This window comes from Physeter macrocephalus, chromosome 14 (assembly GCF_002837175.3).
Source record: "Physeter macrocephalus isolate SW-GA chromosome 14, ASM283717v5, whole genome shotgun sequence".
NCBI lineage: Eukaryota > Metazoa > Chordata > Mammalia > Artiodactyla > Physeteridae > Physeter > Physeter macrocephalus.
Genome location: NC_041227.1, coordinates 88711589 through 88732829, shown reverse-complemented (window position 1 = coordinate 88732829; position 21241 = coordinate 88711589). Strand labels below are relative to the sequence as shown.

At 41.5% G+C, this 21241-nt stretch overlaps 1 protein-coding gene across 1 annotated transcript in view; it reads right to left on the bottom strand.

Moving 5' to 3' along the window:
* MYH10 (myosin heavy chain 10) overlaps positions 1-21241 on the bottom strand; it is a 129613-nt gene that overhangs the window by 81492 nt on the left and 26880 nt on the right. Inside the window, exons 3-4 of the mRNA XM_028500033.2 lie at positions 9997-10099; positions 2787-2879 (exon numbers count right to left, since the gene is read on the bottom strand). Coding sequence (XP_028355834.1) covers positions 2787-2879; positions 9997-10099 — 196 coding nt within the window. The remainder of the gene's footprint in view (positions 1-2786; positions 2880-9996; positions 10100-21241) is intronic.

The following is a 21241-nucleotide window of genomic DNA, read 5'->3' as shown; positions in this document are numbered from 1 at the left end:
ATTGAGCATACTTAATGATGATTACTCAGTAGGACAAGCACTTTGGAAGGTGGAACCTCAGCTGAATCAGGGTTTGCTGAGAATTCACACTGAATGGGTGATTCTTGCTAGAACCAATCTTGCTAGGAAACAATCTAAGAAATTCTTCCCACCAGTAGAATGTAAAAGAAGCTCCCACCCGAATTGTTTTATCAACCTTTGGAACAGGATGCGTCCATAACAAACATTAAGGAGACTTAAGTAGAGTAATTGCTCTGCAAATAAACTTCAAAAAGTGATCGGCTTCATTTAGACTACAAGTTAAAGGAACAAACTAGAGCAGAGTTTCTCAACCTCCGTATTGCTGACGTTTGGGGCTAACCCTGTGGTGGGGCCTGTCCTGTACACCGGAGGACGTTTACCAACATCCCTGGCCTCCACCCACGAGACGTCAAACGTGGGATCCCCAGGGGACCCCAAATTGAGAACCACTGATCTAGAGTAATGCAAATTACGGATTATAAGCTACACATGTCAATATGGAAATCTAATGATCTCTGGTAGCCAACTTCCAAGATGGCCTCAATAACCCCTACCTTCTGGGTCACCTGCTCTGGGGGATGCCGGCTGCCATGCCGTGCAGAGAGGCCACTGAGGTGTGGAGCTGAGGCTTCTTGCCAAAAGCTACCCAAGTAAGCTGGGAAGCTCCTCCAGCCTCAGCAGGCCTTCAGATGCCTCGGCGCTAGCCAATCACACAGTAATGACGACCTCACGGGAGACCACGGGCCAGAACCAGCGCTCAGAAACGCTGAGACGATAAACGTTTTATGTCACTAGGTCTTAGGGGAATTTGTTACATGGCAACACGTCTGTCTGTCCCAAACACAAAAACCTCAGTAGATGACTCTTTACCGCTTAGTAACAGAATCACTACATTCTTTACCAAAGGACACACATGACTGGTTAGTAGCAATTTATCTTTTCTAGGCAAAAATGAGACAAATGGGTACAAAAGTGCTCTTCTTGAATTTAGAGTGTGGTTTGCGGGGGCGGGGGTAGAATCAGAATAGACTGGTAACTTGATTTATGTGGTAAAATAAAACATTTTCCACTAAGAAGTCCTTGAAAATCTTCACGGAGACGCACATACCAAAGCTGGTAGCTCACTGTGTCTCCCATCCAGTGACACAGCCACTAAATACAGGGCTTTCAGGAGGAAGAATTTCAGATTTAACCGTGGCTCCAGCTCAGTGCTGATGATCCAAAGAATGATAGAAACTCAAAAAGCAGCTCAGTTTCCCCAGAGCCAAAAGTCACAGCCATGCTTCCTACTGACAAGGGCACATCTGTTAGCCCACTTTGTCCAGAAAAAGCTAAAATAATTACTAAATGAACTTGGATTAAGCAAATCTTCAGATTTTATCTTACTGGGAATAAACAATATTCCAAGCAAACAGTCCCATACTTCTTACATAACTTGGAAAGTCTCTCGCACTTAAACTACCTCTGAGGGTGTTATGGGCTGAATCGTCCCCCACCCCCAAATCCATATGTTGAAGTCCTAACCTCTAGTAGCTCAGAGCGTGACTATGTTTAAAGAAAGGGTCTTCACAGACGTAATTAAGCTAAAATGAGGTCACTAGGGTGGGCCGGATCCAATATGACTGGGGTCTTATGAGAGAAGAACAGACACAGACACGCAGAGGGAAGACCACGTGAATTCACAGGAGACGGCCATCCACAAGCCAGGGAGAGAGGCCTCGGAAGGAACCAACCCCGCCGACACCTTGACACCAGACTTCCTCCAGCTGGGAGAAAATACATGTCTATTGTTTAAGCCACCCAGTCCGTGGTGCTGTTTTGGCAGCCCGGGCAAAGGCACACAGGGGGTTATCTAGCTACCCTGGTATTTCCTGAGTCCTCTGGGATCTGGTGGCTTCTCCTAACCACAGAAAGCACATCATCAGGAGATTAACGTGCGGACCCAGAGTAAAGAATGTCACAGTGAACCCGATTCCCAGAAACCGCCCGTCAAGGGATTGTTAGAATTGAAGTCTCTGATTCTGGCCTTCTTAACTTTAACCAAGACGTCTAATATCAGAGGAGGGAGGAAAAACATAGAATTAACTCGAATGACTTAGGTAGAAATAACAGAAGTTGAATGATCTGCTATGAGAGTGTCAACACTGAGCCGGCTGCCGCCAGGATAACGTCCCCAGACTAGGTGTGCGAGCCGGTCGGGCTGAGGGAGGAAGTAAAGCTTTCAGCAAATTAGGAGAGTCGAGCGGCTGAGAGGAAATTTTTGAGGAGACAAAATGTGAGGGACAAATTATTCTGAGGTCCACATCCCACAGAAATGGTAATGTATGAAAAGAACAATTTACCACATCAAATTCCAACTTCGCTTGTTGCGTGTTTACTGTGCCTGGTTCTGTGTTAAGTATTCAGCACGCATCTCATTTAGTCTCCACGCCAACCTCATAATTATATATCATCCCCAATCAAAAACGAAGAAATAAGTTCAGAGAGGTTATATAATTAGACATCCACAGAATAATACATAACTATCTATATACATAACTATATATCATAAACATATGATTAAAATTACTTTCCCATTTGTTTTGCTTTTTAAAATGCGACTACTAGGAAAATTTTAATTACACGTGACTTGCACTGTATTTCTACTGGACAGCCCTGTTCCATACTACATCTGTTAGGAAGGAAGGTACTTGATTTGCTTAATCATGGTAGACATTCAACTAGAAGTCTGAGGAATGAAAAGCTTCTGGTGCTTTTAAACTTACAAAACGAGATGAGTTATCATTTTTCACAGTCTTTGCGTTTCCAAATGATTCCAGGATTGGATTTGCTTGCAAAAGCTGCCGTTCAAGTTCCCCCTAAAAGACATCACACACACACACACACACACACACACACACACACACACACACGTTATCATTTTTCACAGTCTTTGCGTTTCCAAATGATTCCAGGATTGGATTTGCTTGCAAAAGCTGCCGTTCAAGTTCCCCCTAAAAGACATCACACACACACACACACACACACACACACACACACACACACACAAATAAAAGCAAATATATGTTAATCTAACATGTTTACTCCAGTCCTCAGAGAAAAAAAAAAAAAAAAGCAAAACCAAACACTGCCTCTTCTGCTCAGTATTTTCATTTTATTTGCCATCCAGCAAACTTTGTTGTTGGCTTCTTATCTTGGTCTTATGGGCTCTGCTAAAGGAAAAAATTAGCATCTATCACGCACTCACAAGGAGAAGAAAATGTCACATTGCACAGTGATGGTAAATTTAAGGACGGGGCACATAAATTAAGTGGAGAATTTTTAAAATACAGCAAACTGGTTTTCATGAAATGAAATTTAGCATGATACTTCAATTAAGGACATATTAATACTTATACTTCTGCTTATTTCTACTTTGCCTCGTTCCAAAGATTTAAGGCAGCAAATTCTAATAATTTCCACTGTACTGGTAATAAGACTTGCCATTTTTCCAAGGGTTTCACATAATATCTTAACGATGTAGACAGGGCAATGTCCTCATCTCCAGTTTCAGAGATGACAAAGATGGCGACGCTACTGAGTTCTTGCACATATTTAAAAAGCTGGGCTTCCCTGGTGGCGCAGTGGTTGCGCGTCCGCCTGCCGATGCAGGGGAACCGGGTTCGCGCCCCGGTCTGGGAGGATCCCACGTGCCGCGGAGCGGCTGGGCCCGTGAGCCACGGCCGCTGAGCCTGCGCGTCCGGAGCCTGTGCTCCGCAACGGGAGAGGCCACAGCAGAGGGAGGCCCAGATACCACAAAAAAAAAAAAAAAAAAAAGCTAAGTATACTGTATTTGGTATAATGGTCATTACTTATATGCAAATTAAGCTATAAAACAGATTTTACAAACAAAATATGTAAGTATATTAATATATGCTTTAATCATGAAACACAACAGAAGGCTACATGGGGAAGCATGAGGCATTTCTGTATCCCTGGAACGTAATTTCAGAATTACACCGTAGGACTTAAATAAATCTGTTCTTTCCAAACACAAATCTTACCCCTGTATTTTAAAATACCCACAGTATACCAGACCTCAAGAAAGAATAAAAACTGCTAGCTACTGTGATTCTCTAAGCAAAAAAAAGAGTACAAGGAAGCTCACATTAAGATTTTAAAATTAATGGCCACTTGCTCTGTGACGTATTACGCTATCATCGACTCCAAAATCAGGAACAAATCTATGCCATACACGCAGTCTCGGCATCTAACCCAGGTGTGGTTGGATGTTTAGGTGGTGTGGTTCACTCCAATGAAAGGGTAGGAAATGTTCCTGAAGCACGTGACACAGTGAGGCGCTGCAGTGTTACACGTCTACTCTAGAGCATTTATCTGGATTGTCCGATTGTCTGGATTATTTTCGCAGGTTTTATCTATAGTCTACTATTGTGTTCAACTGAAACCAGTCAGGAACCAGTCCTGCCACGTGAATGTCATGACATGGCATCAACTCACATTCCTGGCTTTAGATAATATGCTCCCTGTACAGGGGATCTTCCCGTTTATGGACTCCAAGACACCAGACTATTTCTGATGTAAATCTTTCTAAACACTACATGCTATCAAAGTTTCTTAAACATGGTGTCCTGAACCAATGTTAATGGCTGAGAGGCATCACTGAGAATAGCAGCCATCGTGCTGTGACGCAGAAGTGCCTTTCCCCTGGAGGTTAGAGGTCACAGCCATCACTGAGTCTGTGCTAACATCTCACAAAGCTCTCGGTGCCCTGGCACCGCAATAATGATTTGGGCTCTAGAATCCCTTAACCTCACTCAATCTGTGTGATCAGGGTGTAGAAACTGTCAAAAAAAACCCGGACTTGATAAGTGGGGCACTGCCTTTACCTGACATTCCTACGGTTAGATCAAGGAGTTAGAATACAGATTCCTTAAAATTACACGCTATCCTACCAAATCATAATAAAAATACTTTCAATAATAATCTATCTTTAAAATATTTTCCTAACTTGGAGGTAAGACAAATATTGTATACCTCATTTTAATATTCCCTAGACATGGCTTCAAGAATTCTTTGGGTCAAGTTTATAGATTCTTTTCTTTTCTCCTTCGCGTGTGTATGCGCGCGCGTGTGTGTACACGCACATGTGTGCACGTGATCCACTGATCCTGATTCCATTCTTTCTTCTCTTGGCTTAAAGGCACCGGCTGTATACCCTGCATGAGGTTAGTCAGTATCACGCCAAAATGATGCTCCGTGAATGTTTGCTGAATGGATGGGTTATCAGCGGTCCGAAGACATTCTAGTAGTATTTGGGGAGGGGATGGTGGTGAGCCAGAGGTGGAAGTAAGATTTGGGTTAAGGGTCCTCATAATCACTGTGGTAACCGCAGGCTTGGGTCCCTGCTTTGGAGGCCACTACATTAACAGGAATGTGGTGGTACTTCTCTTCCAATGGATTTTTGACATCACTGAGACCAAGTAAAGATCTCAAAGACTCATAAATGAATCACAAAGAGCTTGACACAGAGCTAATGTTATAAAACACACAAAAATGATCTTTAAGAAATTACCACTAAAATTTGACCATTTCTGCATTGAATAATTTCACATTTAGATAAACAGGGCTTACAGCTCTCAACCAAATTATGAAGCCATTTACAAACCATCAGGGGACAGTGACTAAGTGCTAGCCTTTCTGCTGGGACTTGGATGGCAATGTCCCTTTTCTACTCTACACAGTAATGAGAAATGTCACTTGGGAATGTGGGGAAAAGAAATCAGCATTAGCTATTTAAATTATTTTTAAAGTGCTAAGTATTTAGAATTATATGATGCTTTAAAGGTTTACCAATCGTGATGAAAACTATACCCTTGTGTTTATTACATAATGCATTATATACACTTGCTATATGATAGACATAGGATGAGTTTTAAATTGGTTTAAAAAATTATATATATATATATGTGTATACCAATCGTGATGAAAACTATACCCTTGTGTTTATTACATAATGCATTATATACACTTGCTATATGATAGACATAGGATGAGTTTTAAATTGGTTTAAAAAATTATATATATATATATATATGTATACATACACCTCTTTCAAAACTCCAGTTCAGCCAGCAAGGGGACTCGGGCTGGACTCCTGCTGCACCTTGTAGGCCTGATGGGCAAAGCTGCAGGTGTCCCACTGACCACAGAGTAGGGCTGGAAGCTGGCGGCAGCAGTCAATCGCCGTGTTTAGAACCAGACTCTAATCTCGAGTGGCAGGCTCTAATTTCGGTGCTTGTTACTTGCTATCTATCACCTTCTGGTCTTAGTTCAAGGCAGTTTAGACCAGTAGATACAGAGTCATCGGAAGCTGCCATCTAGAGGTGGATGACTCAGGAGTCAGTGGGGAGGTGGGCTGGCTTGAAGGGGCCATTCCCAGGGGATGGTCCAGTTTAAGAAATTAGTTGTCCTCAAATCTGCTCTGAAATCGTACCATGTCCAGGCTTTGGAGTGGCCCTGAACACCGTGCCAGACGTCGAGGGTCGGTAACAGTGACCTACGATGAGGGGATATGGGCACTGGAGCTATACTTGCTGTTGGCCGGGGCATTAAGCCAAACGAGGACTCATTTTGTTATGGTAAGTAAAAGTTGACAGGGAAATGTTTTACTTCTTAAATATTGTGACCTTAATTTTGAAAATTTATTTCTTACATTTGTTCATATTTCTATAATGAAGATGAAGTTATAAGGTAAACATAAAAAAATCGATCACTTCACACCGCTAGGATGGCCTTAATAAAAAGACAATGACAGGTGTTGCCCAGGATATGGAGACACTGGCAACCTCAGACATTGCGGGGAATGTAAAGTGGTGCAGCCTCTATGGAAAAGTTTGGCAGTTCCTCAAAATGTTAAACAGAAAATTACCACAATCCAGCAATTCCACTCCTAGGTATACACCCAAGAGAACTGAAAATGTATGGCTGCGTGAAAACTTATATATTGCAGCATTATTCATATTGGTGCCAAAGTGGAAACAATCCAAATGGCCATCAACTGGTGAAGGGATAAACAGAACGTGACAAATTTAATAGAACAGGTTATTATTTGGCCACAAAAAGGAATGGAGCACTTACACATGCTCCAGCATGGAAGAACCTTGAAAACGTTATGCCCGGTGAGAACCACATATTACACGATTCCGTTCATATAAAATACCCAGAATAGGCAGATTCAGAGAGACAGGAAGTAGATGAGTGATTTCCAGGGGCTGGGAGAACATGGAAGGTGATTCCTAATAGGTATAAGGTTTCTTTTTGGGGTGATGAAAATGTTCTAAAATTGATTGTAGTAATAATTGCATAACTCTGGGAATACACTGAAAAAAAAAAACCAAAACAAAACACTGACCTGTACACTTTAAAGGAGTGAATTTTATGGGCCATGAATTTAAATCTTAATAAAGTTATTTTAAAAAAAGAATGAGCAAAGAGACCAAGACTCACAAAATCAGGAACCTACAAATGCCTTCCACTTTGTTTTTACAATTTATACTGCTGTTTAGTGATAAAATGCTAGCAATTGACACAAACTGGTCCTGGGAATCTAAGTTTTGCCAATAAAGTTCAACATAAATTTGGAAACCAGTGATATGAAACCAAGAGAAACACTGCCTTTGCAAAGTATAACCATTACTTTACGGCAGTCATCCTCAAAATGGGGTGAGGAAGTGATGCCTACGGCTGCCCCGGAGGGGGAGGGGGTGTGGGGAGAGAAGGAAGTTCGTGATCCAACCCCTCCCAGGGTGTGACCAGTCCCTAGGCGCAGGAGTATCTCATATTCCTCAGGTGTGCTGGGGAAGAAAAATTAATTGAGAACCAGCAGTCTTCTCATGTTTCTAAAAACATGGCATAGCTACTACTTGACTAGCTTTAACATAACCTTGGGGAAAGCAGCATGGAAGATTCTGCGCAGAGTGAGAACATGCAACAGGACATGCAAATCAGTAATGACAGTGCAGCACGGCCCAGAGAAGCTGTCGCCTCGCCTTCTTGGAGGATACCTGCTTACAGGGGTTGATTTGAGCCAAAGTAAAATCCAGGGGAAGGCATGCTACTCACACACAACAGGGATCCACTCTGTAGTTTAAGATGACATCGAAACAAAATGTTAACGATAATGATTTATGTAATCCACAGAGGATTTCGAAAAACTAAATCTGTACGTTAACTATTTAACACAATTTTGCTAGTGATCTAGGTACGTATTAAAAGGTCATTTAGCATGTACTCTAAAACACAAAGAAAAGCTGGTTGCTGGTCTAGAGATTCCTTCTTTAACTGGCAAAGAAGCCTTTAAATATCATATAGGATAATGATTGTTTCATTCATCCTCCCAAAGTGGTCTGGTCTACGGCGAAAAGCAAAAGGACATCCTGGGCCTTCATAGGTATAGTACAGCTTTAGTGTCTGAGAATTTCTCAAGAATTCTAAAAAAGATATCTGAAAATCTCAGTATCTGGGACTATTCCTTTAGATGTTTCTGATCGTTTCTTTATATTAAGAGATTGTTTTCATAACACTATCATTTCTTGCTTTATGCAAGCTTTGCACCACCATGCTTGTGGAAGACAGACAAACCAAAACCGTTCCAGTGCGAGGGAATGGGATGTCCAAGTACAGACGTCCCATTCTACCCAAGGCATCTGGCTCAGCTCTGCCCTCCCTCTCTCGCCAAGCAGGAGGAAATGCTCCGGTCCACGGTTTGTTCATTGCTATGCTCTGCGGAGCTAAAAGGCAGGCATCTGATAATTAGGGAGAATAACATTCCTCTGCTACTTGCCCTGGATAAAGAAAATTCTAAATTTATGTATTAAATACAATGAGGCTTTTGGGTTAAAACACTTACCAGGTCCTACAATGTTAACAGATTAGAAATTTTTTAAGTTGCAACTTTTAAAGCTGCAGCCCCAAATTCAAAATGTAATGTGTGGCATAAAGTTAGGTTTCCACCTGTTTAAGAAGCATTAAAGTAATTCCACCTGGTAATTGACACACGAAACCCTAAGTCTACAGGCTTCATAAACATATGATTCAATGTCATGATGAAAGGGCAAATAAATATTAAAATTCCTCTAGAAAACAAAGGTAAAGCAAAATGGCATGCTGCTTCTCCGGAAAGAATAAGCCTCAAAGCAACACAATTTCAAAACTAAATATTTTGTTCATAGGAGATTGCGCTCAGAACTAATGGTATTTGTTTCCAGTAGAGATTCAATGCAAAGACAGAAATTAGTGCAAACAGTCAAGACTAAGAAGCATACAGAAAAGCACTTGCCTGGTGTTTCACTGGTTTAGGTGATCCCTGCTGCTCGTTACAAACAGATAAATGCAAACGTTAGCAAGTCTGGGTCTTTTCCCAGCGGTAAGCCACATCCAAAGCACCAAGTCAACGTGCGTTTTAGAACCGCGAAAGCTGGTTTGCCTGGCATCTCTCAGGGAGTGTTAACTACTACTTCTCATATCTACAGATTAAGGATAACTGACGTTTATATTCTCACCCCTTTTCTATCATCAATTCTCCCCAAATTTCTATCCTCCCCTCAGGCTGCTGTGGGTGGTAGCTCTGTAAGTTCAGGAAGAAGCTCTGAAAATATCTGAGGATCTTCTTTTGGTGGAAACGAAGAAGTCTTCCTAAGCACTGCTCATCGATGTTTAACAATCCCCACCACAGCTTTGTAAGAAATTCGGCTTCGGGTTACAACCGTAATTCCAGTTTGCCCTGGTGGAATCGCTAGTTACTAACAATTTCCCGATGCCCTAGCTCCCTCCTTGCTGGGTGGGGAGTGGGGGACACAAGAGAGCTGTCAATTACAGCAGCACACTGAGTACGCTTGCTTCCTTATTCTTGTTTCTAAAATTACAAAAGAATAAATCTAAGGGTTTTAAAAAAACAACAGCAGAACAAACACTTACAGGAATATTATGGTCCTTTCGTCCTTTGTGTGAAGAAGCGACATGAGCAAGGTACTGAATGACTTTCTTAGTATTTTCTGTCTTCCCGGCGCCCGATTCACCCCTGGAAGAAATATTAACATAGGCTGCTTCACAAAAAGCACAGCACACATTCCCAAACTATAATCGACAAAATTAAACTGAGTTAGAACAAGAATTAGTAGAAAGTAAAAAGAGAATAAGTAGGCAAGAAGAAGAAAAAAAAACTATCACCAGTAGTTGGAAAATTATTATTTTTAAATGGCATAAATTAACCCAAATATTTTTTTGGTAGATGCTGGTAAGGGGACAGAGGAAAATGTTCACAACAATTATTTTTTTTCCCCTTGGAATTGGGGGCGCTGCCAGAGAAGTGAAGTTTATTAGAATGTTTGTGAAGCAATGCCTCAGCACCAGAAACATATCCAGCACTGGAAACAGAACTCCTAAAACAGTTAAATTAAGGTAATTTAATCCGAAGGAGCTGAATGAACTCTGGGATGTGTCCACTGATTACTGACAGCATCTTCAAGGCCACTAGACGCCTTCTTGGCTCATCCCTCAGACCAGGCTGACGGTGGCTCTCTCCCCTAGACCCACGTAGCACCTTGTACATACGTCACACACAAATCTTCACGGTGATCACCAGCCTCACCCGAGGTAAGGATAAGGCCCCCTGCGTTTGCTGATTTGTATGTCTGTGTAGCTTCTTTTTAATCCACATAACCCTGTGCAGTGTTGACACACAGCCAGGATGTAATTTGTACAGAAAATGAAGGAATACTACGAATTTTGTTATGAACTGGGACAAATGCTATCACTTCCCATGATTTCTCTTTTCAAACGAGGCTGGCACATTTCAAAGGTTGCTTTTTATTTCTACTCAGTACTAAGCTTGAAATTCAGGCAAGCCGCTAGCATGCAGTGTGCTACTTGCATTATGGCCTCTCTGATCAAATACTTGAGGTTCCCCAAGACCCGGGCAAGGCAAACCCACTTGGACAGTGAATAAAATCTCAATTGGGATTAAAACAAAAAACTGTAACAGATAATTAAATTAATTTTCTAAAAAACAACAAGAAAAACACCCCAGGAACTCAAAAATGTTATTATATACACGGCCAACTAGTGATCCTCTATGCCTCTTTTATTTAAGGCTTGAAAATCTATTTTTTCGACCTCTGACCCTTTCTTGAAATTGTACTTGGAATTGTACTATCTGAACTGTCCCCAGCACGAGTTCTTTAGGTTTCCTGGTTGGATTACCTCCCTAACTCTCTGCACCCACACGCCACCGAGGGGCTGGGCAAAAGGGTCCTCTTGATCACCTAGTTGTATGGCTTTGAGTAAGGAAATTAACGTCTCTGGAAATGGACATCAACATTGGTAAAATGTAAGAATAGGATTAGACCCTTTCCCGCTCCAAGATTTGATGATTCTCGATACAACCCACTTACTGGTGTCTAAGAATATTTTACATATTAAGCTTATTAACCACCATCTACTGTTGTATTAAAAACTGTCCCTTTGGGACTTCCCTGGTGGCGCAGTGGTTACGAATCCGCCTGCCAATGCACGGGACATGGGTTTGAGCCCTGGTCCGGGAAGATCCCACATGCCATGGAGCAACTAAGCCCGTGTGCCACAACTACCGAGCCTGTGCTCTAGAGCCCGAGAGCCACAACTACTGAACCCGCACACCACAACTACTGCAGCCTGCGTGCCTAGAGCCTGTGCTCCACAACAAAGAGAAGCCACCGCAATGAGAAGCCAGCACACTGCAACAAAGAGTAGCCTCTGTTCGCTGCAACTAGAGAAAGCCCGTGCACGGCGATGAAGACCCAACGCAGCCAAAAAATGAATAAATAAATAAATAAAAAACTGTCCCCTTCTTTGTTTTGCCATCTAAGTCTAGTCTTAGGTACTCCAAACCACCAAACCTTCCATTAAGGTTTCTGCCTGCTATTCAGGCTTAGAAAGGCCTTTCTGCACTAACGTTATATCCATCTATATTTCCATTTCTATATCATCTATATTATTAAAACCATCTATATTTTCTTCCAAGACTTTGATGGTTTCACTTTTTACAACTAAGTCTTTAAGTAATTTGAAAAAAAAAAAAAAAAAGTATGGTCTGAGGTCAAGACTGAATCTCATTTTCCCCTCAAATGATTCCGTCCACATCCCAACATCAGTGGTTGACCAAGACATTGACTACCCAGCGATCTGAAATGTTATCTTTACCTTACACTTATGACTTATTCCAAAGCCAGTACCACACTGCAGTAGTTTGGAAGTATGAGTAACCAGAGCACCCATCACTGTCTTTAAAAAATAAATCAAGTAGTCTCTGAGGTTCTTTTCAGATAAACTTCAGATAATTTTGTTCTGCTATATCCCTCTCCCATCTCCTCCCGCCCGCCACCCCCATAAAACTAGTCAGACAGACTTGTGAGTTAAATAATACACCCGCTATTTTTAAGAGAAATGATGGCTTCATCTCTGTCTCAGTTAAATTCTGTATTTCTCTAAGTTCAAAACAGGCAAAAGGACCATGTTTGTCTTATTCATCTTTTACGTCACAGCGCCTGGCATAGCAGGTACTTGCTGAATTCTGTTGAATAAATGAATATACATCCTACACAAATTTATTTCTAGGCTCTATTTGATAATTTTTTGTTCCTATTATTAATTTCACCACCATTATATTTTCTACCTGGCTACCACGGGTACGTAGATAATGATTTTCGTTCATTCATTTATTCAACACATATTTGCAAATCATCTTCTATGTGTCGGGCACCCTTTTAAGTGCTAGGGATAGAGCTGTGGACAGGGTCCTTGTGCAGCTCAAGATCAGCAGAGACAAAGTAAACAAGAAAAACAAAAGGGATAATTACATGTGAGGGAGGTGACGAAGGAAACAAGGAGGCGGCTGAAAGGAAAAAGGCAGAAAAGCAAAGGACAGCTCCCTGGAGATGCCATGGCGGGGAGGAGCCTCCTGAAAGGTGACCAGGCAAGAGAGGGCCTGGGCCAGAGCACCCAGGGGGATGGAAAGACAAATGCAAAGGCCTCAAAGCAGAAAATAGCTCGGTATATCCCAGGAACCGGCAGGATTTAGGTAAATAACTAGCAAGGCAGACAGCCAGCGGCAGTACCTCCTGCGAGGTGGGAAGGGGTGGATGGGATGTACCCTGGAGCCATGGGAAAGAATCTGGATTTTATTCATGTGTAATCTGGTAAGAGCTATGATGTCGGTTTTCTTTGTTTTGTTCTTAACTTTATTCAAAACACCTAGTGTTTCAAGCTAAGCATGATGTTGGTTGTTGGTTTCAGTTAGTTTTTCATTACATTAAGAAATGAGCCTCATATAGCCTGGTGATGACTCGTCTTGAAAACAGCTGTGATTGGTACTGGTCAGCTTGGCTTGCCTCTGAGGTTTCTCAGCTAACCCCTCTCAACTGGACATGCTTCAGGGTGTCCTGAAAGCATTTTTTGCCCCCATCTGTCACACTTACTTGGCTGTACTTGACAACCACCTATGAACTCTGCTACATTTTCCATATTTCAGGTCTAAGGTACCTCTGCTAATAGAAAATATTGCTTCAAAGACAGATGTATTCCAATACCTTACGGTTGAGGTCCCAAGAGGGGAGACAGCTTTATACTCTCACCTCAAAATGGGGATGGGGATAATATGGGGATAATAGCTTCTGATAATAGCTTCTAACCTTCTAACATAAGGTTATTGTGAAGGAAAAAGATACAGTCCATCTAAAGCTTATAATTAGTAGTCAGTAAACATTACCCATTATTGTCCACTCAGCTGTTCATCCACCATATAGGAGGGAATTTGAATTACTAAACTCTCTATAGTGCTAGTAAAGTGGTTAGGAAGTGGGCCATGGTGTCCTGGTGACCTACTTAGATTCAAATCCCATCTACCACTTCCTAGCTTATGGGGCTTTGGGCAAGTTACTGGGCTGTCTGAGCCTCAGTTTATACTCCTTTAAAATGAGATCCGGTTACTTCAAAGGACTGAGATAATGCATGTAAACAGCATAGCATGGCACCCAGCCAGAAGTTTCTCCATAAATGTCAGTAGTGGTAACAACTATGACAATGGTCAACAGTGATGATAAAGAAACTGACAGAAGTAAAAAGGCGATAACCTCTGATGTGACTATGAAAGACGTGGCAGGATCAAAGGAATATAATTCTTAGAAAAAAGTTTTTTTAAGGGGAAATGGCACATCTGTCCCAGATGGAAAAGGGGGAAGTAATGCAGCTTGAACAAAAGTAAATGGGCAGAGCTTCCCTGGGGGCGCAGTGGTTAAGAATCCACCCGCCAATGCAGGGGACACAGGTTCGATCCCCGGTCCAGGAAGATCCCACATGCCACGGAGCAACTAAGCCCGCGCGCCACAACTACCAAAGCCCGTGTGCCTAGAGCCCGTGCTCCGCAACAAGAGAAGCCACCGCAACGAGAAGCCCGTGCACCGTAACGAAGAGTAGCGCCCGCTCACTACAACTAGAGAAAGCGCCCGCGCAGCAACGAAGACCCAACGCAGCCAGAAATAAATAAATATATTTTTTTAAAAAAGTAAACGGGCAAGGGAACCACAAAGAAAGCTCAGCAGACTCCTCTTGAAGAAAATTAGGAGAACCCTCAAAGGTAACAACAGGCCAAGCCCTCAAAGAGTGAAGACGACAAAGGGAATCTGACCTCATTTCCACCAACGAGACAAGATCTACCAATGCAGTAGTTCTATACTGTAAAGGACTGCTTGTTCCATTGCTGGTCTCTGGGGCACAAGTGCAAGGTTAACGGGAGAACAGAGCAAGCAGCCTGCTGGGTGGGGTGCCCTGTTGTCTGTTGTAGCACATACGGATGTAAAAGATCAGGAGTTTCTAACCTGAAGGTATCTGTGTTTTCTAGAGAGATCTGTGGCTTTCACTGGCTTCTCAAAGCAATGTGCAATCCAAACAATAACATAAAAAAACAACAGTGGTGAGAAGCAGTGATGCAGATAATTAATGCATGATCAGTTCCGAGATCTTTCTCTGAACCCCTTCTGGACTGTGGGTATTTCCCCAAAGAGAACCCTCCTTGCCCAGCTCTTAATTGGTTTCGTTTTTATTCTCTCTGGATATTCGTTACATCAAATTCAGTCTAGCTTCAAAAACACCGTTTGCCTGAAGTTCTTGCTTTAGATAACCTCAATTTGAAAAACAACACATATTTTACATAAAACATATAAATATACATATAAAGAGCATTACTCAATGACTTCCTACAGTTTCAAAACTCTGTTCTATTAGAAAGCAGCTTACTAGGAAGATCAAGATAGACTTGGGTTCAAGTCTTCTATTAAACACTAATACCAGCTAGTGTCAGCTGTGGTATGTAAATGGAGATAACAGGGGTCTAGCAAAGATTCATGGAGATAACATTTGCAAAGATGTTAGTTCCTTTTTCTGGAACATTTGCCTGGAACATTTGAAACTTCTATTTACAAGTTGATTTGCATACTCGTTCCCCATAATATAGCTATCACTGAGATGCAGCCGCAATAATCTAAAAACCCCCTCGTTTTAAGACTTGAGGACACATAAAGCAAAGAGTCATTAGAAAAGCAAACTGAGGTCTAGAGAAGCTCACTGTCTGACCTAGGGTCATGGTAGAGCTGGGACAAAACCAAAAAACAAAACAAAAAAACCTATCCAACCACACAATGGTTTTTTAACTACAACACACCTTTTGTTGCCTTCACTATGTTTTTTAAGACTATTTTTTTAAGAGCAATTTTAGGTTTACAGCACAATTGAGAGGAAGGTACAGAGATTTCCCTTGTGATCCCTGCACCCCCACTCACAGCCTCCTCTATGATCAACATCAGTCACCGGAATGGTACATTTTTTTACATAGGATGAGCCCTAAGTTCATAGTTTGCATTAGGGTTCACTCTGGGTGTTCTATGGGGTCTGGACAAATGTATAATGCCTTGTATCTACTATTATAGTATCACACAGAATATTTTCACTTCCCTAAAAATCCTCTGTGCTCTGCCTATTCAACTCCCCTCCGCCCCCCACTCCCCTGGCAACCACCGATCTATTGATACTTATTATCTTCATAGTTTTGCCTTTTCCAGAATGTCATCTAGCTGGAATCATACACTATGTAGCCTTCTCAGATTGGCTTCTTTCACTTAGTAATGTGCACTTAAGGCTCCTCCATGTCTTTTCATAGCTTGATAGCTCATTTCTTTTTAGCACTGAATAATACTCCGTTGTCTGGATGTACCACAGTTTATTTATCCATTCACCTACTGAAGGACATCCTGGTTGCTTCCGAGTTTTGACAATTACGAACAAAGCTGCTATAGACTTTCAAGTGCAGGTTTTGGTGTAGATAGAAGTTTTTAATCCTTTGGGAAAATACCAAGGAGTCTGATTGCTGGATCGTATCGTAAGAGTATGTTCAGTTTTGTAAGATACCGCCAAACTGTCTTCAAAAGTGGCTGCACCATTCTGCATTCCCACCAGCAGCTAGTGGGAGTTCCTGTTGCCTCACACCTTCAGCAGCATTTGATGCTGACAGTGTTCCAGATTTTGGCCAGTCTAGCAGGTGTGTAATGGTGACATGACGTGGAACATCTTTTCAGGTGCTCCTTTGCCATCTGTGTATCTTCTTTGGTGTCTGCTAAGGTCTTTGGGCCATTTTTTAATTGGGTTGTTTTCCTACAGTTGAGTCTTTTAAGAGTTCTCTGCATATTTTGCATAACAGTCCTTTATCAGTCATGTCTGTCGCAAATATTTTCTCCCAGTCTGTGGCTTATCTTCTTGATCTCTTGACATTATCTTTTGCAGAGCAGAAGTTTTTAATTTTAATGAAGTCTAGCTTATCAATTATTTCTTTCATAGATGGCTTTGGCTTTGTATCACAAAAGGCATTACCATACCCAAGGTCATCTAGGTTTTCTCTTATGTTATCTTCTAGAAGTTTTATGGTTTTTCATTTTACACTTAGGTCTCTGATCCATTTTGAGTTCATTTCTGTGAAGGGTATACGATCTGTGTCTAGATTCCTTTTTTTCTTTTTGCATGTGGATGTCCAGTTGTTCCAGCACCATTTGTTAAAGGGACAATCTTTGCTCCACTGTATTGCCTTTGATCCTCTGTCAAGATGAGATGACTACATTTACGGGGTCTATTTCAAAGTTGCCTTAGCTATTTAATCAATTCTATCGATTTGGTTAACTTAAAACTTTTAAGGTATGTTACTTATAGCAAGAATCAACTAACTGTTTGAAATCCAGGATGGCTTATCATTACCACTTAATGTAATATTTGTATAGGACGTAAAATTCCTAACAACAAAAAAAATCTATTGTCACATCCTGATAGAAGACTGATATGAAGCAACAATTGTTTTATAACTGTTACATTATATACAAACACACTTAAAAGGAGAAAAACTAGAGTTAACTAGCAGTTAGAGTCATAAAATGTAAGCAGAGTATTCTTTAAAAGGGGGCTTAGAGAACAGAGTAACTTCTTCACCAAGGGTGACTGTGAATTTTAATTATAATGAGAAGGAAAGTCAGCATGAGGGTTACACTCTTAACAGGATTTCACTTCCAATTACATTGGGAGCTCTCCCATGATCGAGGACGTTCTTGCCGGGATACTAGAATAAAGGATCCAAGCCACCTGCTTGGTCGTAAGTGGGAGAGCTCACACTGCCTGGCCCGAGTCTGCAGAAATAAAGTCTAGTTGGGGAGCTGTACGCAGATGAGGCCAGAGGGTAATTTACAAGTTCATCCTTTTGGGGGAAAAGTAAATTAGAGAGTAAATGACTAAAAAAGTAGAGGTTAAACAGGAGCTGTCAAACTACTTAAGTATTGATATTTTTTAAAAATGGTGCTTCCAATTGTATTTTCTCTTTGTGATACCTTTGCAAACATAGGTACTTAATATAAAATAACTACTAAATAAAACTGACTAGCTATTCTCATACAGAAATCTTAATTAGCTCAGCTGTGTACTAAACTTAAGAAGACCCCGGTTACATACTCCTAGAGTTCTTTATTTGGTGGATCCTCAAAGGGAACATATCATATTTCCTTAAGTCTGGGATACCTTGTTTAACATTTTCATATTTCTCAAGTCACAATGTAGCTTGTAATAGATATAAGCATGAAAAGCTATTTGTTATTAAATATCATAACCGGTAGATTATTATAGAATTACTAAGAATTAAAATACGGTGAGGCTAAAAGAAGTGAGGGTAGGAATTGGCTGGATAGAGGAGGGAACTTTCTGGGGTGACCATAAAGGCAATGTTCTCTATCTTGATAGGGGCTTACGTTACACAAATAACTCAGCACTTATATACTTAAGATCTGTGCATTTCATTATATGTAAATTTTATCTCAAAAGGTAAAGATGTAAATATTGGACTTGAGTTTACGTTAAGTATGAAGTATTCAGGGGGAAGTATGCTGACGTTTACAAATGCATCAGATGAAGGGATTAACAGCCCATCAAAGTGGTTTTCAGTTTAAACTGAAAACAATCTAAACATCGGCGGCCACAGAAAGGAATGCCATCTCACCTTAAGCAGAGCCTCCTGAAAATACAGCTGCCACGGACCCCCATCCCAGGGAGTCTCCGGATTGGGAGAAGTCTGACCCTTAGCACCAGGAAGTGCAAATTCAGCTGTCCGCTGGCACCATGAAGCCCGACAGAACCCTCCATACTTTCCCCCAGAAGCCCTAATCCTCCTACAGCACTCCTCCTTTTGTTAAATTTAGTATTTAAGCCTTTTATTTCTCGTTTTTCAGCAAGTTACTCATCACTGAGCACTCCCACGTGCATGCGTGGACACACTTTGTCTTTCCTCCTGTGAGTCTGTCTGTTGTCAATTTGTAGACACCCAACCACAGGACCCAAGCTGGGAAAGCTTTCCTCCCGACCCAAACAATAAAATGGATCGATAGATGGATAGAGCAATGAACAGATCAATATATAATAAAGCAAGTATAGTAAAATATTAATGGTAGAATCTAGGTGGTGGATATATGGGTCCTGACTGCAAAATTCTTTCAACGTTGCTTTAGGTTTGAAAATATTTACAATAAAATGTTCAGAAAATTCAATTAAAAAAAAAAAGAAAGAAAACAAACATGGTACTTGATGACTGCTACTTTGTGTCCACAAAGAGATAACCAGCTGCTAGCAGACTTACCTCATAAATCCAAGCCTATCCATGGATGCAAATGTCAGTCTAAAATGACAATGACCATCTAATTGCATGCCTGTAATGGGCACTTTTGGTGACAAGAGTAAATCAGTGCTCACTAACCCTTGGTTCTGTCAAACAGCAGTAATCCCCTCCCCCAAGTGTTCCCTGCTTCCAGACATTCCCAACAGTCCTTATCCAAAATGGTCACCCAAGCTCCCAAACCACCCAAAGAGGGCGGGTCCATGTCCTGCACCTGGTCCCCTGCATGTTGCGTGCAGGGTCACTGTTACTGTGACACTGCAGACAGGTGGCACACGAGTTCTATTCCTCTCTCGCTCCTGAGCAGAAGAAGGTAGCTCGCTTATTACGCTCGTTTCGTGGAGCTTCAGTGACTAGATTCCTGTGGCGACTTTATATTAACCAGTGCTGTATAATAAGGAATTGCTGGTCTTTGTTCCTGGTTCCTGGGAGGGAGCCTCTAAGTACCTGGCATGTCTTTGTTATTCACGGTGGGTACTTCAATAGCTCCAGGATGGGGACTGGCCAGGCTGAGAGGCCAAACGGGTGATTAGAGGTTTGGGCTTTAAGCCATGTGACATGAGCCTCACCTCTTGGGAGGGGAGAGGGAGTGGACACTCATTCAATCAATCACGCCTACATAATGAAGCCCAATTAAAACTCTGGACTTGGAAGCTTAGATAAACTTCTTGGTTGGTAATATACACTGATGCACTGGGAAGGGAAGTGACCAGAGTATATGGCAGCTGTGCCTTTGGGAATCCCCAGACCTCACCCTCTGCGTCTCTTCCTTTGCCTGGCTCTGACTTGTCATTCTAGCAAAGTATCGAACCTGAGCGGGTAGTGGCAACCCCCAAACGTGTAGCTATTTATTTAGTCAGAGGTACAGGTAACTGGGGAACCCCAGAGCTTGTGGCTGGTGTCTGCTGAGCAGGCCCACGTAGAGGAGTACGCCCAGGAAGTCAAGGTCAGAAGTGCTTTGAAACAGTTTTAAAAAGACATTTGCCGATCACGTTCTAAATAACTGACTTTTTGGAAGAATACAGCCAATGGAATTAAATAAATAAGTAAGTAAAGCCAAAAAGTGAACAGACTATTCTAGAATATAGAATTAAAATGAAGAGATGTAAGGAATGCAAGGCGTGAGAGCCTGACAGGATTTAAAAGTTATTAGAAACACGTTGAGGACTGTTATAGAAAGTCAAATATGCATTGTACATGAGGTGACATTACCGAATCACTGCCAGTCTTCTCAAGTGTGACGATGGTCTGTGGTTATGTGGGAACGCCTTGCTCTTAGGAAACGCCTGCTGTGTACCTAGGGGTAAAGTGTCAGGATGCCTGCAAACTTGCAAATGGTTTAAAAAAAAAAAAAAAGTGCTGCGTGGGTACAAAGAGAACTGACATTTAAGTGAAGGGTATACGGCCACTTAAAGTACCATTCTTTCAACTTTTCAGTAAATTTCAGGTTTGAATTTTTTAAAATAAAAACTTGGGGAAATGCATGAGCAAAGGTTAAAAAAAGGAAAAAATGAAGTAAAGAAAAAGTAAAAATTTAAAAATCACTGAAGTAGGGGATGGGTATATGGGGGTCACCAACAATTCTATTTTTGTGTAGGTTTGAAGTTTCAAAATAAAATGCCTTTATAAAATGCTATCAGAAAGGTTTTACCCTTTGAAGACACATACAGTATTGACTAGTTTCTAAAACTTCCTAATCTGTACTTAAGCCTGCTTCCTTGATTCCTACTTAATTAAGAGATGCATTCTTTTGTTTGCATTTTTATCCATTTCCTAAGTATGTTCAGAACAGCGTGCCAGGTTCTCAGGGGATAATTAAAAAGCAATGAAGGTAAGTCACAGTTCCTACCTTACTGTCTAGTTATAAAACAAGACCCAGACTGTTGGGCTTCCCTGGTGGCGCAGTGGTTGAGAGTCCGCCTGCCGATGCAGGGGACG